The sequence below is a fragment of the Triplophysa rosa genome, unplaced genomic scaffold (assembly GCF_024868665.1).
Source record: "Triplophysa rosa unplaced genomic scaffold, Trosa_1v2 scaffold248_ERROPOS245281, whole genome shotgun sequence".
Classification (NCBI taxonomy): Eukaryota; Metazoa; Chordata; class Actinopteri; order Cypriniformes; family Nemacheilidae; genus Triplophysa; species Triplophysa rosa.
In genome coordinates, this window is record NW_026634265.1 from 92,606 (window position 1) to 111,703 (window position 19,098).

General features: G+C 36.6%; 1 protein-coding gene and 1 long non-coding RNA gene across 2 annotated transcripts in view; one reads left to right on the forward strand and one right to left on the reverse strand.

Annotated features, from left to right (window-relative positions):
• The window catches only part of tmx3b (thioredoxin related transmembrane protein 3b), a 108,936-nt gene that overhangs the window by 84,521 nt on the left and 5,317 nt on the right, over positions 1 to 19,098 (reverse strand). Inside the window, exons 2-3 of the mRNA XM_057327556.1 lie at positions 16,539 to 16,662; positions 13,213 to 13,258 (exon numbers count right to left, since the gene is read on the reverse strand). Coding sequence (XP_057183539.1) covers positions 13,213 to 13,258; positions 16,539 to 16,662 — 170 coding nt within the window. The remainder of the gene's footprint in view (positions 1 to 13,212; positions 13,259 to 16,538; positions 16,663 to 19,098) is intronic.
• LOC130550159 (uncharacterized) lies at positions 6,185 to 11,949 on the forward strand. The gene is made up of 3 exons (XR_008962349.1): positions 6,185 to 6,315; positions 6,651 to 6,753; positions 11,611 to 11,949. It is a non-coding gene; the product is annotated as an uncharacterized LOC130550159 (long non-coding RNA).

Below are 19,098 nucleotides of genomic sequence, written 5' to 3' on the forward strand. Positions count from 1 at the left end.
GCCCAAAGGCTCACTAAAACCTACTCACTCCAACAAAAACCAGCCCAAAATTTTAACTTCCAAAATAATGTGATAGTATTTTATTGCAATGTCAATCAACGTTGATAAGGATCGTTTTTTATTTCCTTATAATTTTAATCATGACAAGATGAAAAAATATAATAAAAATCAGGAAAATAGATCAAACAGATCAAACAAGGCAAATGCATTAAGAAAATTAGAAAATAAGACTAATAGGATATGTCCAGAAACCACTTCAAATGGCAATCAGGAAATTAGCCATTTTTGTGCAAAAGTGCCCATATAATTAGTTCATCGAAAGCAACGCAATGAGCAGGTATTTTTCACTCGTTCATGAACTTAACGCACACACCACGATAGCAAAAAACATGCAATTCATACATACTAATGAACAACAGCAACAATAATGCGCTTACCTTAACGAGCTGCCTTAACTTCTGAAGAGAACTACAGTACATCTTTCGTGAAGTATATGTTTGTAGAACATGCGAATAGCTAAATAGCTAAATACATATTTAAAATCTGGTCCTTTCGCGCTAAAAAACCCTACCATTCACGAGTCACCACATGATGCAGAATATCACGCTCGAGATCTGAGAACAGTTACTCGTCTTCTTTGATTTGATTGGTCACCGCTTTGCTCTGTAAACAGTAACTCCCGCCTTCTTACATTTGATTGGCTAGTGGCCACCTCACACAGCGCTTCGGCTTTTAGGCAGACCTATCATTAGGTTGAAAAAGTCACGCAATGACAAGAAATAATATTGATTGTGCATCAAATACAGATTAAAACTAAAGTAACGAGCCTGGTTTGAAAATGTAAGAAGTAGAAAGTACAGGTATTTGCTAAAAATGTAAGAAGTGAAAGTAAAAAGTCGTCAGAAAAATAAATAGTGGAGTAAAGTACGATACCAGAAAAATCTACTTAAGTACAGTTAACAAGTATTTGTACTTCGCTTATCTTAAACCATCTCTTAGATGAAGAAATATTGTTGCAGTTAGAAAGAATAGGTTTAAGTTTTATCAGACTTGATGAAAATAAAGTAATGTTTTATAATAAAATTTTATTGAAATATAAGATAAATAAATACAAATTTACACAGAAATCAGTTTTTCTTTTTAAAAATAAGTTAAATATTCAAAACTAATTGTCGCCTGAACACACAGAACACCTTGCGATAATTTTAAGCGTACAAAAAGTACTGCTTTCAGAAGATAAGCACATTTATCAATAATAGTCACAACAGCTAGCAGTGGTGTGGTTTTTAAAGTTTTAGAATGAAAAATGTTTTCATTAGTTTTCTTGAATATTAATCCGAGCGAAAATAACCAGTATAAATAAAATTAGTTTCACACTTAAGAAGAAGAATCTAATGTTTGCTCGGGTTTTCTATACGTTCTGCAAAAGGTTTGTCTCTAATTTAAATTACAGAGGGATCAATAAATTATTTCTCTAACGAAATTCAGAATTACAACATTTCTAATGTGTTAATATGAAAATATAAGCCCCACATATTAACCGCACAAAAAAGAAGAAAAAAGCACTTTGAGCGAGGGTTAAACGGTGCACACCCAACACAGGGTTTTATATGGCTATATGTATATTTTCTTGTCTCTGCCAAAATACAAATAGTCGAATTAATTTGTAGGCCTACGTCAATATCAAAAAGTGTCGTGTTCCTGGTCTGATCCCGGGCTTTGTTGTCTTTTTGTCGGTGTGCGTATGTTGTTGTGTCCAATACATTGCTTTTTGTTTTGACAGCTCGCCATGTGCTTCATTTGTTGGTTATATTTGCTTCAGGTTTGTGCATTTTAATTCACAAATCCTACAAAATTTGTCGTCACAAAAAAACGTGTCCTTTTTGTCATATCCATAACACATTTTATGTCATTATAACAGTGATTATGACATTATCTGTGGGGAAAAATATACTTTTGAGCCTAAATGTTCTTGTACTCCATTTGAAGCACTGGCTAGAGGGCAAAAGTTCAAAAGGATTGTGGCCTAGCTCTGTGATGGCTTTTCCTGCCATTTTCAAGGACTAAAAGGATGGACAGGGGAGCAGCTGAGACAAACCAGACCGTTACTGAGGTGCACAGAACAACCCCTTGCAAGTCTCTAACTTTAGGTCCTGTGAGATGATGGGACTTTCCTGATTTCACCAAGTGAGAGATGTTGACCCTGGGACAACATTTCAATCAACCAATCAGATTTGAGGGATTAGTTACACTTCATGTTAAGATTAATCTAACCAAGGCTTTGTGCCTCTGCACCCTTATTATTCATCTATCATTTCCCTCTGGTTTAAGGGATATGGTTATGGTTATAGAGTTTGGAGTGGGTGTAGACTTTTTTTACAAAAATGTTGTCAACAATGTTGCCATAACAAAATCTCTTACTTGGCAAAATCTGTTCAAGCAAGATGGTGGAACCCAGTGACCTGAAGGACTCCACAGCAAAACAAAATATTGTGTGTTTTGGGCCATATTCGATTTAAATTGAATCTTTTAAAAAGGATAAGATATGCTCTGTCTTCTCACTGGAAGCTGCTATCTCTGTGAGCTCTTGCTCTTCTCCTCTGGCCTGTTTTCCTTGAGCTCTGCTCTTGAGTTCTGCCCTCACTTCATTCTCTTCCTTTTTACTTGAGCTTTGGGGTTCAGGCCACTAGGCCATGCTTCCAGGCTCTCCTCTTTCTTCTTCTAGACTTTATTTGGACTTACATCCAATTTTTCACATTTAATTTATTTAAATGATTTTAAATGATTCATTGGTTAATTTTAATATGAAATCACAATTATGTTATCTGTTAAACTAAAAAAAAAAAAATCAGAATCTGTGAGCGGCGGCAGGCAACCCCCTTGGCCTACTGTATTTATATTTATATATATATAGGCCTACAGTAGCATATATTTGCACCTCAGTATTGTAGTACATTATAAAACAGCATGCAATAACAACATTTTGAGTGTAAATTATCATATTTATTAAATGAATGCCACATTATTGGAATAGTTAAAGCCCTCTCTACCCTACCAGATAAACAATGTATTATTTATTACCTGTGTGGTGTTTTATTTCCACTTTTGAAACGTTTTCTTTATTTGTGCTGAAAACAAATGCCTTTCCACTCTGATTAGTAATGGGAAAAGGAAAAGAACACGTTTGGCAATAGGTGGATTTGAACTCCCTTCGATCGGAGCCAAAGCTTTACTTTGAATGGAGTTACTACCCCTATGCTTCTAGAGCTGATTAGTGATGGGTGAACAACATATTCTTGTACAATCCGACTGTTTTTACCGGGAGTTGTACAGAGAGCAGCACATTTTCTCTGTTGTCTGCTTTATTGTTAACTGGTGGAACAGCCTAGGCCTACATATGCTTGATTTTCTTATCAAGAACGTGTAAAACAAAATACTCATACAGTATACCACAGACTCATGGCCGTAACCAAGGTTTTAAAATTAGTGAGGTCCGGGGTGGGAGTGAAACCTAATATTACCAATAAACGCTATAAATTATTCAACATGATTAAATTTAATGATTAATAAAGTTAAAAAATTATAAACTTGTATCTATGGACAAGGCTTAATACTGTGGCTAGAGGTTTTCCAAAACATCTTTTGTGAAAGGTTGATTAGGCGCCGCGACGAGTGTCTTTACCCCCTACGCCACTGAAGCTGCAACTTGTGGGGCATCTTTTAATTATTTAATGTCTCTGCTAAAACAATCAATCACAAGACCCGGGCGATAAACAATAAATAAGATTATTAAATATCTATATCTAATAGCTTGTTGAGGACTTTCACTGGCCGTCAAGCACAAATGTGACCCTGGACAACAAAACCAGTCTTAAGTAGCACGGGAACATTTTTAGTAATCGGCAAAAATATAGGGTATGGGTAAAAATTAACGATTTTTCTTTTTGCCAAAAATCATTAGGATATTAAGTAAAGATCATGTTCCATGAAGACATTTTATAAATTTCTTACTGTATATGTATAAAAACTTTATTTTTGTGAGTGGATGGCCTGCTACAGTGCCTCAGATTAACAACTTCAAAGGCAATTTTCTCAATATTTAGATTTTTTTGCACCCTCAGATTCCAGCTTTGTAAATAGTTGTTGTTCCGCCAGATAGTGTCCTATCCTAACAAAACATATATCAATAGAAAGCTTATTTCTTCAGCTTTCAGATGATGTAAAAATCTCAATTTCGAAAAATTGACCCTTAAGACTGGTTTTGTCGTCCAGGGTCACAAATAGATAAGTGGATCTTTCGCATGTTACATGCATTGTGAGAGTCAGAAATGGAAGGCAACCCCCCTAGGCCTACATTAATGGTTTAACCCTTCCGCTCAGCAGCCAATAGGAACTCATCACGCTTACACATTCAAACTGGGCAAGTGGCCAGATGGCTCTAAAACACTCGAAATTGACTTCTGACGTCACGCGTCGAGAACGTGTTGTTTGCGCGTAGAATACGTGTTGTTTACTATAGAATACGTGTTGTTAGAATACTGCGCAGCTCGTAAGTGACGTCACAGACCAACTAATCGATAACGAATTTCATTTCATTTTAAAATGAAATGAAAATTTTAAGTCTTAAAATTTCATTTTATCGATTAGTGGTTGCAGCCCTATTAAAGAGAAATGCCAAAATGGGAAATATAAGATAACGAAATGTATATATGATGCGATAAAAATGCTGATCGTTTTAATTTGCATAGTAATATTCTTTTAGCCGAACGACTAAGCTCTATATGCTCATGTTGAACAACAACAAAGTTTTGTAATTTTGCATTTTCTTGTTCCTTCTCTACGCCAGGACTGTCCCACGCTTTGGGGAAGCAAACAAAAAATCATTCAGAGAGTTTTGGAGCAAGCCCACGCAATTAAAAGAGCGCTGGATGACCGACGACATCAACACCTTAATCTGACATGGCAGGACATCGCAGTTCTTGAGTCGATAATTGCAGCACTTAAGCCATTTTNTTCTGTGCAAACTGAGCAGGTAGCTCAGATCGTCAGAACACTGGTGTTTTTCCTTTTCCGTATACGTTAACGTTAGCTCACCTAACAGTACTTTAGGAAACATGAACAAACGAGTTGGTCAGTAACACCATTCCGAATAAATTATGATGCATACTGTTAAAATGATACATGTTAATTTCCCTCCCACATTTGTCTTTCAGAATTTATGAATCAACACTACATATCCTATATATACCCTCATATACTGTAATTTCTTTAAAGGAATCAATTACAAATCCTGGCACAGTTACCAGAGAAGTAACCAAAACCAAGTGATAGCAGCATGGTCCGAGTCCAGGATATCTGTGAAGGAAGTGTCTGCCATTGTAAGTTTACTTTTTCTTAAGTGAATTGTCTGTTGTACTTGTCAATATTTAATGGTTACTGATAAAGATGAACCTAGTTTTAATTGAGAAGATTCTGTTTAAGCACTGTATTTTGTTTTAATATAAGACATTCTTATAAATATATTTTAAAAGGTATTGAAGAGAAGCACTGCATTTCACTTCAGGAGAGCCGAGCCATGGTTTGGATTTTGGTGTCACATCTGATTAAGCACTTTGGAGAAATGTAAGTAAACTTTTTTTAACGTTAGCTGTCGGCACACCACATTAGATTAAACTACTTATATTCGTAGTTGTGGATATAACGCGATATATAGAGCTTAAATACTTTGTCCCGCTTGCTTGTTTGAGCAGGAGACCAGGCATCAACGATGCGGTGTACATCGTTAATGCTTATATTTGGCAGATCTTTAAGACATTTTGTAAACACTGACATTTTGTGTGGTGCGAGAGCAAACCGGAAACTGACATCCCGACTTCTGGCGACAGCAGAAGTTCGCCGCTACGGTTGTGAATGTAGTCTATTGTGCATGTGTGTCGCAGGTTTATATTTTCTCATTTAGATTCCTAAATCAATTTTTTGTGATTACATTTTTGCTCAAAGTCATCTGTGGACGTAGAAAGAGCAGTTCAAATGACTGAGTGGCCACCAAGTCAAGGGAGTATCCACGTCTTTCCGACAATCCGGGGCCGGGCATGGTGCGTTTAAATTTGAAATTCAGTTTGATTGTTAAACACAATAACTTGCTTTGCTGTATCTTCTTCTTGTAATCTAGAAATGCCAGGACTTTTCAGTTTTGAATCCTCTCTCTGCCTCAAAAGAATTGGGTGCCTGTCTTTAAGGATAAGATTCTGCAGTTTGCCAACCAAGAGAAGCAGGCTCTTCATCTACTTTCCAACATAGAAACTATGTCAGCAGGTAATTGGGGTTAAAGGGGTTAGTTCATCTAACAATGATAATTTTGTCATTAATATATCCATGTTTGCCTAGATCACATTACATATGCAGTTCTTAAAGGAATAATTCAGCTCAAAATTTACTAATCTCCCTCATGGCATTTCAAACTAAATTTGGAATAATTTGTAAACCTTTTGTTTGTTATATGACTCTTTAAGAATGACTTCATTGTGTGAACCATTTCTTAATACACCATTTAGTTAATAAATGTCAAACATAAAGATTGTGTCACATGTTAAGGCTTTTTGCTTGCATTTTCAGTGGTTACATGAACACTTTTTTATTTTTAATTGTAGACTGTCAGAGTGACATCACCTTACTCGAGCTTCCTGTAGTCCTCCCAACATCAGTTTACAAGATAGGAAGGAAAATGTTCAGACCAACTTGCATAGAAACCAGGTAGGCTTTCACAGACATAAACCAGTAAGTTAACAGCTATTTGCTAATCATGGTATCACAGGACACTGTGCTCTTCATATTTATTATGACTCTGTTAAAATTATAACTATAAAAAAACTAAGTTAATAGTGATTTATGCAAGTATGTAACCGTAATGGATATTAGCTAGGGATTTTAAAGCAGAAATTATTGTTAGGGATCACACTTTTTCTGGACTTAACTGAATTTAGCTAACATTGTTCAGAGGTGCGTTTACAGTGTAAAAACATTTTAAATCTGTTTACATGGCAATTGATTTGTTATTTGTACCGTGGCCATGTCTCCCAGGAAATATCAAATTTATTTAATGTTAACGGATTATGAAATTTTGCAGAGGTGTAAAATAACTTTAATGTAAACATTCTTTTTATACTGCAATTGATTTATTATTCTTACTGTACATTGAACTGACTATTTTCTCTTAGGAAATATTATAGAATTTTTGCAGTTTATTTTGAGCTACTGAGATTTTAAATTATTTATATTGACAAACTGTATTATACATGTATTATACAACCTGTCCATGTCTTTTCTTTGGTACAGTTCTTGTGTGTTCTGCACATATTAAAGCATGCTGAACAGGCAGTTTAAAAACAATTTCTTGAAATAAAAAAAGACCCAAGCACACACAATGTTCAATGTTGTGGATTTTTCTCAGTTTTGGGTGTTTTCACACATAATAATTTAAAATACAATAATAAAATCTAAGTATTTTTTTAATTGTAAATTGTTATTTTCTGTTTAAAGGACCATGGTTAGATTTTCAACCCAATATTGGGTTAAAGTTAACCCAGCACACTGTGTTCATTTTTAATCAAATTTTGGGTCAAAAAAACAACCCAGCATGCTGGGTTAAGAGGTTAACCCAGCCCTGCTGGGTCAAAATAACCCAGCGCTGGGTCAGACCCTTTTTGACCCAGCGCTGGGTTGCCAAAATAACCCAAATTGGGTTGTTTTTAACCCAGCATTTTTTAGAGTGTAGATGAAGAAATATTGTTGCAGTTAGAAAGAATAGGTTTAAGTTTTATCAGACTTGATGAAAATAAAGTAATGTTTTATAATAAAATTTTATTGAAATATAAGATAAATAAATACAAATTTACACAGAAATCAGTTTTTCTTTTTAAAAATAAGTTAAATAAATATTCAAAACTAATTGTCGCCTGAACACACAGAACACCTTGCGATAATTTTAAGCGTACAAAAAGTACTGCTTTCAGAAGATAAGCACATGCAACAGCTAGCAGTGGTGTGGTTTTTAAAGTTTTAGAATGAAAAATGTTTTCATTAGTTTTCTTGAATATTAATCCGAGCGAAAATAACCAGTATAAATAAAATTAGTTTCACACTTAAGAAGAAGAATCTAATGTTTGCTCGGGTTTTCTATACGTTCTGCAAAAGGTTTGTCTCTAATTTAAATTACAGAGGGATCAATAAATTATTTCTCTAACGAAATTCAGAATTACAACATTTCTAATGTGTTAATATGAAAATATAAGCCCCACATATTAACCGCACAAAAAAGAAGAAAAAAGCACTTTGAGCGAGGGTTAAACGGTGCACACCCAACACAGGGTTTTATATGGCTATATGTATATTTTCTTGTCTCTGCCAAAATACAAATAGTCGAATTAATTTGTAGGCCTACGTCAATATCAAAAAGTGTCGTGTTCCTGGTCTGATCCCGGGCTTTGTTGTCTTTTTGTCGGTGTGCGTATGTTGTTGTGTCCATTACATTGCTTTTTGTTTTGACAGCTCGCCATGTGCTTCATTTGTTGGTTATATTTGCTTCAGGTTTGTGCATTTTAATTCACAAATCCTACAAAATTTGTCATCACAAAAAACCGTGTCCTTTTTGTCATATCCATAACACATTTTATGTCATTATAACAGTGATTATGACATTATCTGTGGGGAAAAATATACTTTTGAGCCTAAATGTTCTTGTACTCCATTTGAAGCACTGGCTAGAGGGCAAAAGTTCAAAAGGATTGTGGCCTAGCTCTGTGATGGCTTTTCCTGCCATTTTCAAGGACTAAAAGGATGGACAGGGGAGCAGCTGAGACAAACCAGACCGTTACTGAGGTGCACAGAACAACCCCTTGCAAGTCTCTAACTTTAGGTCCTGTGAGATGATGGGACTTTCCTGATTTCACCAAGTGAGAGATGTTGACCCTGGGACAACATTTCAATCAACCAATCAGATTTGAGGGATTAGTTACACTTCATGTTAAGATTAATCTAACCAAGGCTTTGTGCCTCTGCACCCTTATTATTCATCTATCATTTCCCTCTGGTTTAAGGGATATGGTTATGGTTATAGAGTTTGGAGTGGGTGTAGACTTTTTTTACAAAAATGTTGTCAACAATGTTGCCATAACAAAATCTCTTACTTGGCAAAATCTGTTCAAGCAAGATGGTGGAACCCAGTGACCTGAAGGACTCCACAGCAAAACAAAATATTGTGTGTTTTGGGCCATATTCGATTTAAATTGAATCTTTTAAAAAGGATAAGATATGCTCTGTCTTCTCACTGGAAGCTGCTATCTCTGTGAGCTCTTGCTCTTCTCCTCTGGCCTGTTTTCCTTGAGCTCTGCTCTTGAGTTCTGCCCTCACTTCATTCTCTTCCTTTTTACTTGAGCTTTGGGGTTCAGGCCACTAGGCCATGCTTCCAGGCTCTCCTCTTTCTTCTTCTAGACTTTATTTGGACTTACATCCAATTTTTCACATTTAATTTATTTAAATGATTTTAAATGATTCATTGGTTAATTTTAATATGAAATCACAATTATGTTATCTGTTAAACTAAAAAAAAAAAAATCAGAATCTGTGAGCGGCGGCAGGCAACCCCCTTGGCCTACTGTATTTATATTTATATATATATAGGCCTACAGTAGCATATATTTGCACCTCAGTATTGTAGTACATTATAAAACAGCATGCAATAACAACATTTTGAGTGTAAATTATCATATTTATTAAATGAATGCCACATTATTGGAATAGTTAAAGCCCTCTCTACCCTACCAGATAAACAATGTATTATTTATTACCTGTGTGGTGTTTTATTTCCACTTTTGAAACGTTTTCTTTATTTGTGCTGAAAACAAACGCCTTTCCACTCTGATTAGTAATGGGAAAAGGAGAAGAACACGTTTGGCAATAGGTGGATTTGAACTCCCTTCGATCGGAGCCAAAGCTTTACTTTGAATGGAGTTACTACCCCTATGCTTCTAGAGCTGATTAGTGATGGGTGAACAACATATTCTTGTACAATCCGACTGTTTTTACCGGGAGTTGTACAGAGAGCAGCACATTTTCTCTGTTGTCTGCTTTATTGTTAACTGGTGGAACAGCCTAGGCCTACATATGCTTGATTTTCTTATCAAGAACGTGTAAAACAAAATACTCATACAGTATACCACAGACTCATGGCCGTAACCAAGGTTTTAAAATTAGTGAGGTCCGGGGTGGGAGTGAAACCTAATATTACCAATAAACGCTATAAATTATTCAACATGATTAAATTTAATGATTAATAAAGTTAAAAAATTATAAACTTGTATCTATGGACAAGGCTTAATACTGTGGCTAGAGGTTTTCCAAAACATCTTTTGTGAAAGGTTGATTAGGCGCCGCGACGAGTGTCTTTACCCCCTACGCCACTGAAGCTGCAACTTGTGGGGCATCTTTTAATTATTTAATGTCTCTGCTAAAACAATCAATCACAAGACCCGGGCGATAAACAATAAATAAGATTATTAAATATCTATATCTAATAGCTTGTTGAGGACTTTCACTGGCCGTCAAGCACAAATGTGACCCTGGACAACAAAACCAGTCTTAAGTAGCACGGGAACATTTTTAGTAATCGGCAAAAATATAGGGTATGGGTAAAAATTAACGATTTTTCTTTTTGCCAAAAATCATTAGGATATTAAGTAAAGATCATGTTCCATGAAGACATTTTATAAATTTCTTACTGTATATGTATAAAAACTTTATTTTTGTGAGTGGATGGCCTGCTACAGTGCCTCAGATTAACAACTTCAAAGGCAATTTTCTCAATATTTAGATTTTTTTGCACCCTCAGATTCCAGCTTTGTAAATAGTTGTTGTTCCGCCAGATAGTGTCCTATCCTAACAAAACATATATCAATAGAAAGCTTATTTCTTCAGCTTTCAGATGATGTAAAAATCTCAATTTCGAAAAATTGACCCTTAAGACTGGTTTTGTCGTCCAGGGTCACAAATAGATAAGTGGATCTTTCGCATGTTACATGCATTGTGAGAGTCAGAAATGGAAGGCAACCCCCCTAGGCCTACATTAATGGTTTAACCCTTCCGCTCAGCAGCCAATAGGAACTCATCACGCTTACACATTCAAACTGGGCAAGTGGCCAGATGGCTCTAAAACACTCGAAATTGACTTCTGACGTCACGCGTCGAGAACGTGTTGTTTGCGCGTAGAATACGTGTTGTTTACTATAGAATACGTGTTGTTAGAATACTGCGCAGCTCGTAAGTGACGTCACAGACCAACTAATCGATAACGAATTTCATTTCATTTTAAAATGAAATGAAAATTTTAAGTCTTAAAATTTCATTTTATCGATTAGTGGTTGCAGCCCTATTAAAGAGAAATGCCAAAATGGGAAATATAAGATAACGAAATGTATATATGATGCGATAAAAATGCTGATCGTTTTAATTTGCATAGTAATATTCTTTTAGCCGAACGACTAAGCTCTATATGCTCATGTTGAACAACAACAAAGTTTTGTAATTTTGCATTTTCTTGTTCCTTCTCTACGCCAGGACTGTCCCACGCGTTGGGGAAGCAAACAAAAAATCATTCAGAGAGTTTTGGAGCAAGCCCACGCAATTAAAAGAGCGCTGGATGACCGACGACATCAACACCTTAATCTGACATGGCAGGACATCGCAGTTCTTGAGTCGATAATTGCAGCACTTAAGCCATTTTCAGAATTTACAGATGTTTTATCGAATGAGAAATTTGTCACTGCGTCATCGGTTAAACCTGTGCTGAGGCTGCTGACCAATGATGTCCTGGATCCTTCCCCAGAAGATAGTGATTTAACAAAAAAACTCAAAAGCAAAGATGATCGCTGTCTTGGATGATAAATACAAAGCATTAGAAGGGAAAAAGATCCTATCTAAAGCAACTACTTTGGATCCTAGATATAGGAATAATTTCAAGGTGGAAGACATTAGAGACGAACTCATCGAAGAGATGATGCAAATTACCGAAAATCTGCCAGATAACACTGAAACTGAGGAGTCACTGGATGCAGGGGAAGGAACCAGCGTTGCACCTGCCATCAAGAAAATGAATCTCGAACAGCTACTTGGGAAAAGAAAAGCGAAGACAGCCGCAATTCCTATTCCAAAGAGAGTGCGCGTGCAGATGAGGAATTGATGCGCTATTTGCAAGACGAGGCGATTGATTCAAGAGATGTCCCCCTTGTTTGGTGGTGGAACAATGAGTCAAGATTCCCTCTCTTGGCCACTGTCGCTAAAAAGTATCTATGCATTTGTGCAACGAGCACACCGTCTGAACGCGTGTTCAGTGCGGCTGGAAACATTGTAACACCAATGAGGTCCTCCCTTAAACCGGACAAAGTCAACATGTTAGTTTTTATGTCAAAGAATTTAAAATCTGTGTAGAAAAGCCAAGGTAGGCTTAAGTGTTTACGTTGCATTTGTGTTTACGTTCCATATAAGGCCAACGCAAATTTTCTAGCATGTGATTCAAATTGTTACGAATTTTTGCGAATTACGAATCTTTGTTTAATATTTAACTTTCTTATTTAGGCTACTTTCTCGTTTAACTGTATTACTTGTTTGAAATTTGTTTTATAGGCTGTGTGTTCACTGACGGATCGAAGTGCTAAAATAAACACACACGTGTTAATAAGAGTTTGAGCCTGTTACAAATTTTTGCAACAAATGTTTGTTTAATATTCAACTTCCTTATTTAGGAAAGTTTATTATTTATTTTATATTTATTTTAGTGTTTTTCAGGCTGTTTGCTGACTGAAGTGCTAAAATAAACACACACGTTTGTTAATATAAGATTGAGCCTATTACAATTTTTTGCAACAAATGTTGGTTTAATATTTAACTTTCTTATTTAGGCAAGTTTATTATTTAGCTGTATTATTTATTTGATATTTATTTTAGTGTATTGGAGGCTGTTCGCTGACTGAAGTGCTAAAATAAACACGCACGTTTGTTAATAGAAGTTTGAGTCTCTATTTATTTTTTGTTTTTACCGCGCCAACGGCGGTAGTTAGTCCAATTACCACTGCGGTGGTAAAAACCTACCACTGTCACAGCCCTAGGCAGTAGCAGAGAGACAGAGGATTTTAAACAGATTAAGAGATGGGGAGGACTTACAGTTTAATCGTGGGGTATCCTCGCACGCCAAACTCAGAGGCCACACCTGCATGATACAACATATTAGTAAGAAAATTCCCATAATTCCCAGTGATTTACATGTACTGTACATATTTATTCTAAACACAGAAAGCCATTTGTTTATTTAGAACACATAGATCGTAGTGTCGTCACGACACTGGAATTTCTAATTTTGATACAATCTTTAAAAAAATATTGATATTCAATACTATTTGACATCCCACAGGGAAAAGATGCCCATACCATCAAAGGGACAGTTCCCCAGAAAATGAAAATTCTGTCATGGATTACCTAATCGGTATACATTTCTTTATTCTGTTGAACATAAAGACAGATATTTGGAACAATGTTTGCAACTGACATTTCTGGGGCACCATTAACTACTATTAAAATTGTTATCAAAGGTGCCCCAGAACTTGTGTTCAACCAAAAAAAGTAATTTATACAGGTTTTGAACAACTTGAGGGTGAGTAATTCATGACAGAATTTTCATTTTTGGATGAACTATACCTTTAAGGCCCTAAAATGTTAGATTTTTATTAAACTTTAAATAAAACAAGACTAGACAATTAGGTATATTTTACATTTAATATGAATGGACCAGAGCTCACATAATTGTATTTTTTAATTAGCATTAAAAAAACGATGGAATAAATACTTTGAACAAATGTATTGCTCATTGTTCGTCAATTAGTTATTTATGTAATTTATATGATGAACAGATTTTAATTAGGCTTTTATTCACGCATTAAACTGTTGCAGAGACTTTCACTGGCTATCTTTCTAACATATACAAACATCTAACCGAAGTGAGACTCCGCATTGGCCATCTTATCAACTTTAACACTATTTAACTGGCGCAAACAAGTTGAGTCGCTGAGAGGAGGCGGGGCTCTGTGGGACATGTGTATTGGAACACTTTCAGATTTTTCAGTATCGATATGTATCAAAATATCAATATTTTTGACACTACCCCCCCCCCCCACACACACACACAGCCTGTGTCTCTAAATCTCTCTGCCCCGCATCTGGCAATACGAATGAGGCTTGATGCACGCACATGCACACACAACCTGTGTCATCTCGCGCCTGGCTCTGTGTTTAAAACAAATGTAAATTGATTCTAACCGCTTTGCTAATCTCACTTGGATGAAATGAAACATTAGTTTAGTTTTACTAATTACATTAGTTCATAAAGTATAGGAAAAATCCAGCATTGTTTATTTGTGTTAGCGGGTAGCAGAGTCCTGCACGGGTCCTATTTGGTAAACCCGCACCCGCAGTAATTAAAAGAACACCCGACCCGTCACCCGACAGCAGTACTAATTTCATTCTGTACCCGACCCTACCCGTTTGACATACACACCGCGTCCCGAACCGCACCCGCATGCACGCACATGCACACACTAGTGTTGTCAAAAATATCGGTATTTCGATAAGTATCGATACTGAAAAATCTGAAACGGTTCAAATACGCATGTCCCACGTATCGATACCAGCTGCGCGTTCCCACTCACTCTCTTTTTTCCGACAGTGAGTTGACACACACTGCACGTGAACGCAGTGACAACAGAGCCCCGCATCCTCTCACAGACTTGACTCGTTTGGGGCAGTTAAAAAGTGTTAATGTTAGAAAAGATGGTCAGTGCAGAGTCTCAGTAACACATCTGGCGCTTGGTGAACGCTCGTTTACGCTTCCCATGTTTACCATCGCGCTCTATGTATGTGCGCTGATCAATAATTTCATCCACTCGTTTCATTCGCCCTGGTTATATGTTGTTTATGTTAGTACAGAGTCTCCGCAACAGTTCTCATGTTTAATGCACGCGTTTCTGTCTTTATGTGCGCTCATCAATGATTTCATCTACTCGTCTCGTTCGCTCTGGTTAAATTTATGTTTGAAATGATGCTGGTGCGGATAAGTCTCCGCAACAGTTCTCGCTTGTGATACACGTTTGCACTTCCGTTTTTACCATAGCGCTCTATGTGTGTGCGCTGTTCAATGATTTCATCCACTCGTCTCATTCGCTCCGGTTAAAAGTTGATAATGTTAGAAAGATGTCCAGTGCGGAGTCTCTGCAACAGTTCATGCATTTAAAGTTTGCGTTTCTGTCTATATGTGCGCTGATCAATGATTAAATGTGAATAAAAGCCAAATTAAAAAATTGTAATCATATAAATGTAGGCTATTAACTAACATTAACTAACAAAGAATGAGCAATACATTTGTTCAAGTCTTTTTAATCTCTTTTAAATGTTAGTTAAAAATACAACTATTTATGTAAGCACTGGTCCATTAATACTGACAAATACAACTTTGATTTTAAATAATAAATGTATTAGTAAAATGAACATCATATTAACAATTAATAAATAATGTAAAAATATACCTCATTGTCCAATCTTGTTCAATTTAACTTTAAATAAAATGTAAAAAATTTAGGGCCTTATTGTTATGGAAGTTTTTTCCCCATGGTATCGAAAATGGTATCGAATTTCGATATTTTTTTAGGTATTGTATCGAAGTTGGAAATTCCAGTATTGTGACAACACTAGCACACACAACCTGTGTCAACTCGCGCCTGGCTCTGTGTTTAAAACAAATGTAAATTGTTTGTAAATTTAAATGTAAATTTGCTAATTTCTCTTGGATGAAATGAAACATTCAGCACAATTTCTACTTGTTTTTAAAGGTATACTTCAGGCAAGAAACAAAGTTTAAAAAAATTGACTACCATTCACTCCCATTCTACCGCTTCGAAGTAAAATGATATGTGGTATTATAACTTGCATTATTCTTCAAGAAGAAAGTCATATTCAATTAGGATGTCTTGATGGTGAGTAAAACACGGGGAAATTTTGTTTCTTGCCTTCAGTATCCCTTTAAAATCTCAAATATTTAAAAATGAATAAATCAGCCAAGGTATGGCAATATTTTTATAATTGACTAAAGTAAGACCGTTCTTTATTTACACAAAATAAACATATTCAGTAATTAAGTAAATTATGTAAGAGTAGTGATACCATTATAATCTTCCCTGCTGAAAAAATAGAACCCCTCCCAAAAGACAATAGAAAATTTAATGGATTTAATGGTTAAAATGGGAATTTTCCCCAAATCGCAGAGCCCTAATGCACGTAAAAATAACGTTTTCAGTTTTTTCACAATATATTCAATGAATGTAAAATGTGTTTTTTTTTCTTCTTTTTAGTTTACGCTAACCTTCATTACACAGTCATAGAAAAAATGTTTCACGTCTCTTTAATATGAATTTGATTGCTTTTTTATGTACACACAAAATCACCTGAATATGCAGTGGCATCCATTTTGCCCACTCGGACTGGTGACCCTGAACGTGTTAGCTCAGCTCCTACCTCCTGCCACACTGGCTCAAGTTTCTTGCAATAACCACACCATGGTGCATAAAACTGCAACACAACACAACACACAAATCAGCTAGACTGTCAATCCACCAAATATGAATCACATTCACTAACTACAATAAACTATTCAATCCAATATGCATATACACCAGTGGTGTAGTCCTAACAAAAAAAATGGTGTACTATACTATACAACCATAACCCGACCTCAAATGGCCAAAAGACAGGGGTCAGTGTGTTAGTTTGTTTATTTTTCTACGGTCTACGGTGTTTATCTTTAGAAGGGTAAAAAGTTGTTGTGCGATGGATTGTACAGCGCGAAATCTGAGATTTCTTATTAAAGACTGAAAAAAGATCTAAAAGATGCTAATGGATCGCTGCAATTTAATAGACAAATGGAATGTTAAAACGTACACGCCTTCTAGCCATTTCAAGTTCAAGTCAGACTCAGCCAGGTACGTTTTTTTGTTGAACCATACCATTATAGTGTTATCTATCTACTTTCTAACGTTACACTTTTAAATGTTGCGTAAATGTAAAGTTTTCCCAGCGTTTTCTAACCTTAGATAAACATAAAAAGTGTTGGGAGAGGTCACCTATTTCTTTTAACATTCTAGGCAGGTGTACTTCTTAGAAACTTTAGAAATACACAAGAAAGAAGCATCGTGTTTTAAATAAGTTTCACTCTAGCCGTGGCTTTAGGATTCCTAAACAACTTTTCATTGTGTAAGTTAACATTAGGCTCCATTAACAGATATCGGTTCCCAACATACATTGTTTACAATCAGGGAAATTAACAGAGGCTTTGAAAAAAAATGACAACAAGGTGAACAAAACTGCTCTCCAAATTTAAAATAAAAGAGGAAAACCAGTCCCTGCATAATAAAAAACTAGCTACGACAGTCGCAATCTAAATCTAAGATTAGGTGAAAATGAATGAATGTGGATGACAGCGTCTTTGCTCTGCTACAGCTTTGAGCATTGCAGCTAATCAAGTTCATGGTATGAATATACTGTCCAATCAGAGGCGTTTAGATTAGATTAGATTAGATTAGATTCAACTTTATTGTCATTACACATGTACAAGTACAAGGCAACGAAATGTAGTTTAGGTCTAACCAGAAGTGCAATAAGCAAGTGCAGGATATACAGTTGTGCATAAATACATAAATACAGGATAAAGCAAAATTATGAAGAATTTACAAGTGGGAATGTACTATGACCATTTATATACAGATGGCTATTTACTGAAAACAGAAATTTACTGATTGATATGAACAATATAAATTAGACTATGCAGAACAGTAGTGAAATGAATATAAAGTGTGCATAAATTATGGACAGCAGCTATTAAGTTAAAGTAAACAGTGCAGTAGATGAGTTATTGCAGTATTCAGTACATAGTACTGGGGTGCAAATGATGCGGTATATGTGTAATAATCCAGTAGGGGCAAATAACATTAGTACATAGTACTGGAGTGCAAATGATGCAGTATATGTATAAATAGTCCGGTAGAGCAAGTAAACATGTAGTACATGTGTAGACAGTCCAGTCGTGCACTTGACAGGCCTGTAGTGCAATAAACAAAACAATATAGCAGCATTAAGTAGAGGTATATGAGGGGGTTGTGGAATCAGCAGGGGGTAGAGTTCAATAGGCAGACAGCTCTGGGAAAAAAGCTGTTTCTCAGTCTGCTAGTCCTTGTCCGGAGGCATCTGAGGCGCCTGCCAGAAGGCAGGAGAGAAAACAGTCTGTGGGCGGGGTGAGAGGAGTCCTTAAGAATGCCGCGAGCTCGACGCAGACAGCGTTTCCTCTGGATGTCCTCAATGGCTGAAAGTGGAGTCCCTGTGATGCGCTGGGCGGTTTTCACCACCCGCTGCAGTGCCTTGCGCTCTGCAACAGAGCAGCTCCCATACCAGGCTGTGACACAGTTGGTTAGGATGCTCTCTACTGCGCAGCGGTAGAAGTTCACCAGGATAGCTGAAGACAGTTGGTTCTTCTTCAGGGTCCTCAGGAAGAAGAGGCGCTGTTGAGCCTTCTTGACCAGGCTGGAGGTGTTGGTGGTCCAGGACAGGTCCTCCGAAATATGGGTCCCCAGGAACTTAAAGCTGTGGACACGCTCAACAGCCATCCCGTTAATGTGGATGGGGTCATGTGTGCCTCCTCTCTCCTTCCTGAAGTCCACGATGAGCTCCTTTGTGTTAAGGAGCAGGTTGTTGTCTGAGCACCATGTGGCCAGGTGCTGGACCTCCTCCCTGTAGGCAGTCTCATCTTTGTTGCTGATGAGACCAATCACTGTAGTATCGTCTGCAAACTTGATGATGGCATTAGATCCATTCACAGGCCTGCAGTCGAGTGTGAAGAGGGAGTAGAGAAAGGGGCTCAGAACACAGCCCTTTGGAACGCCAGTGTTAAGTGTGATGGTGGTGGAGCAGATGTGGCCTGACCTAACAAGCTGAGGTCTGTTTGTCAGAAAGTCC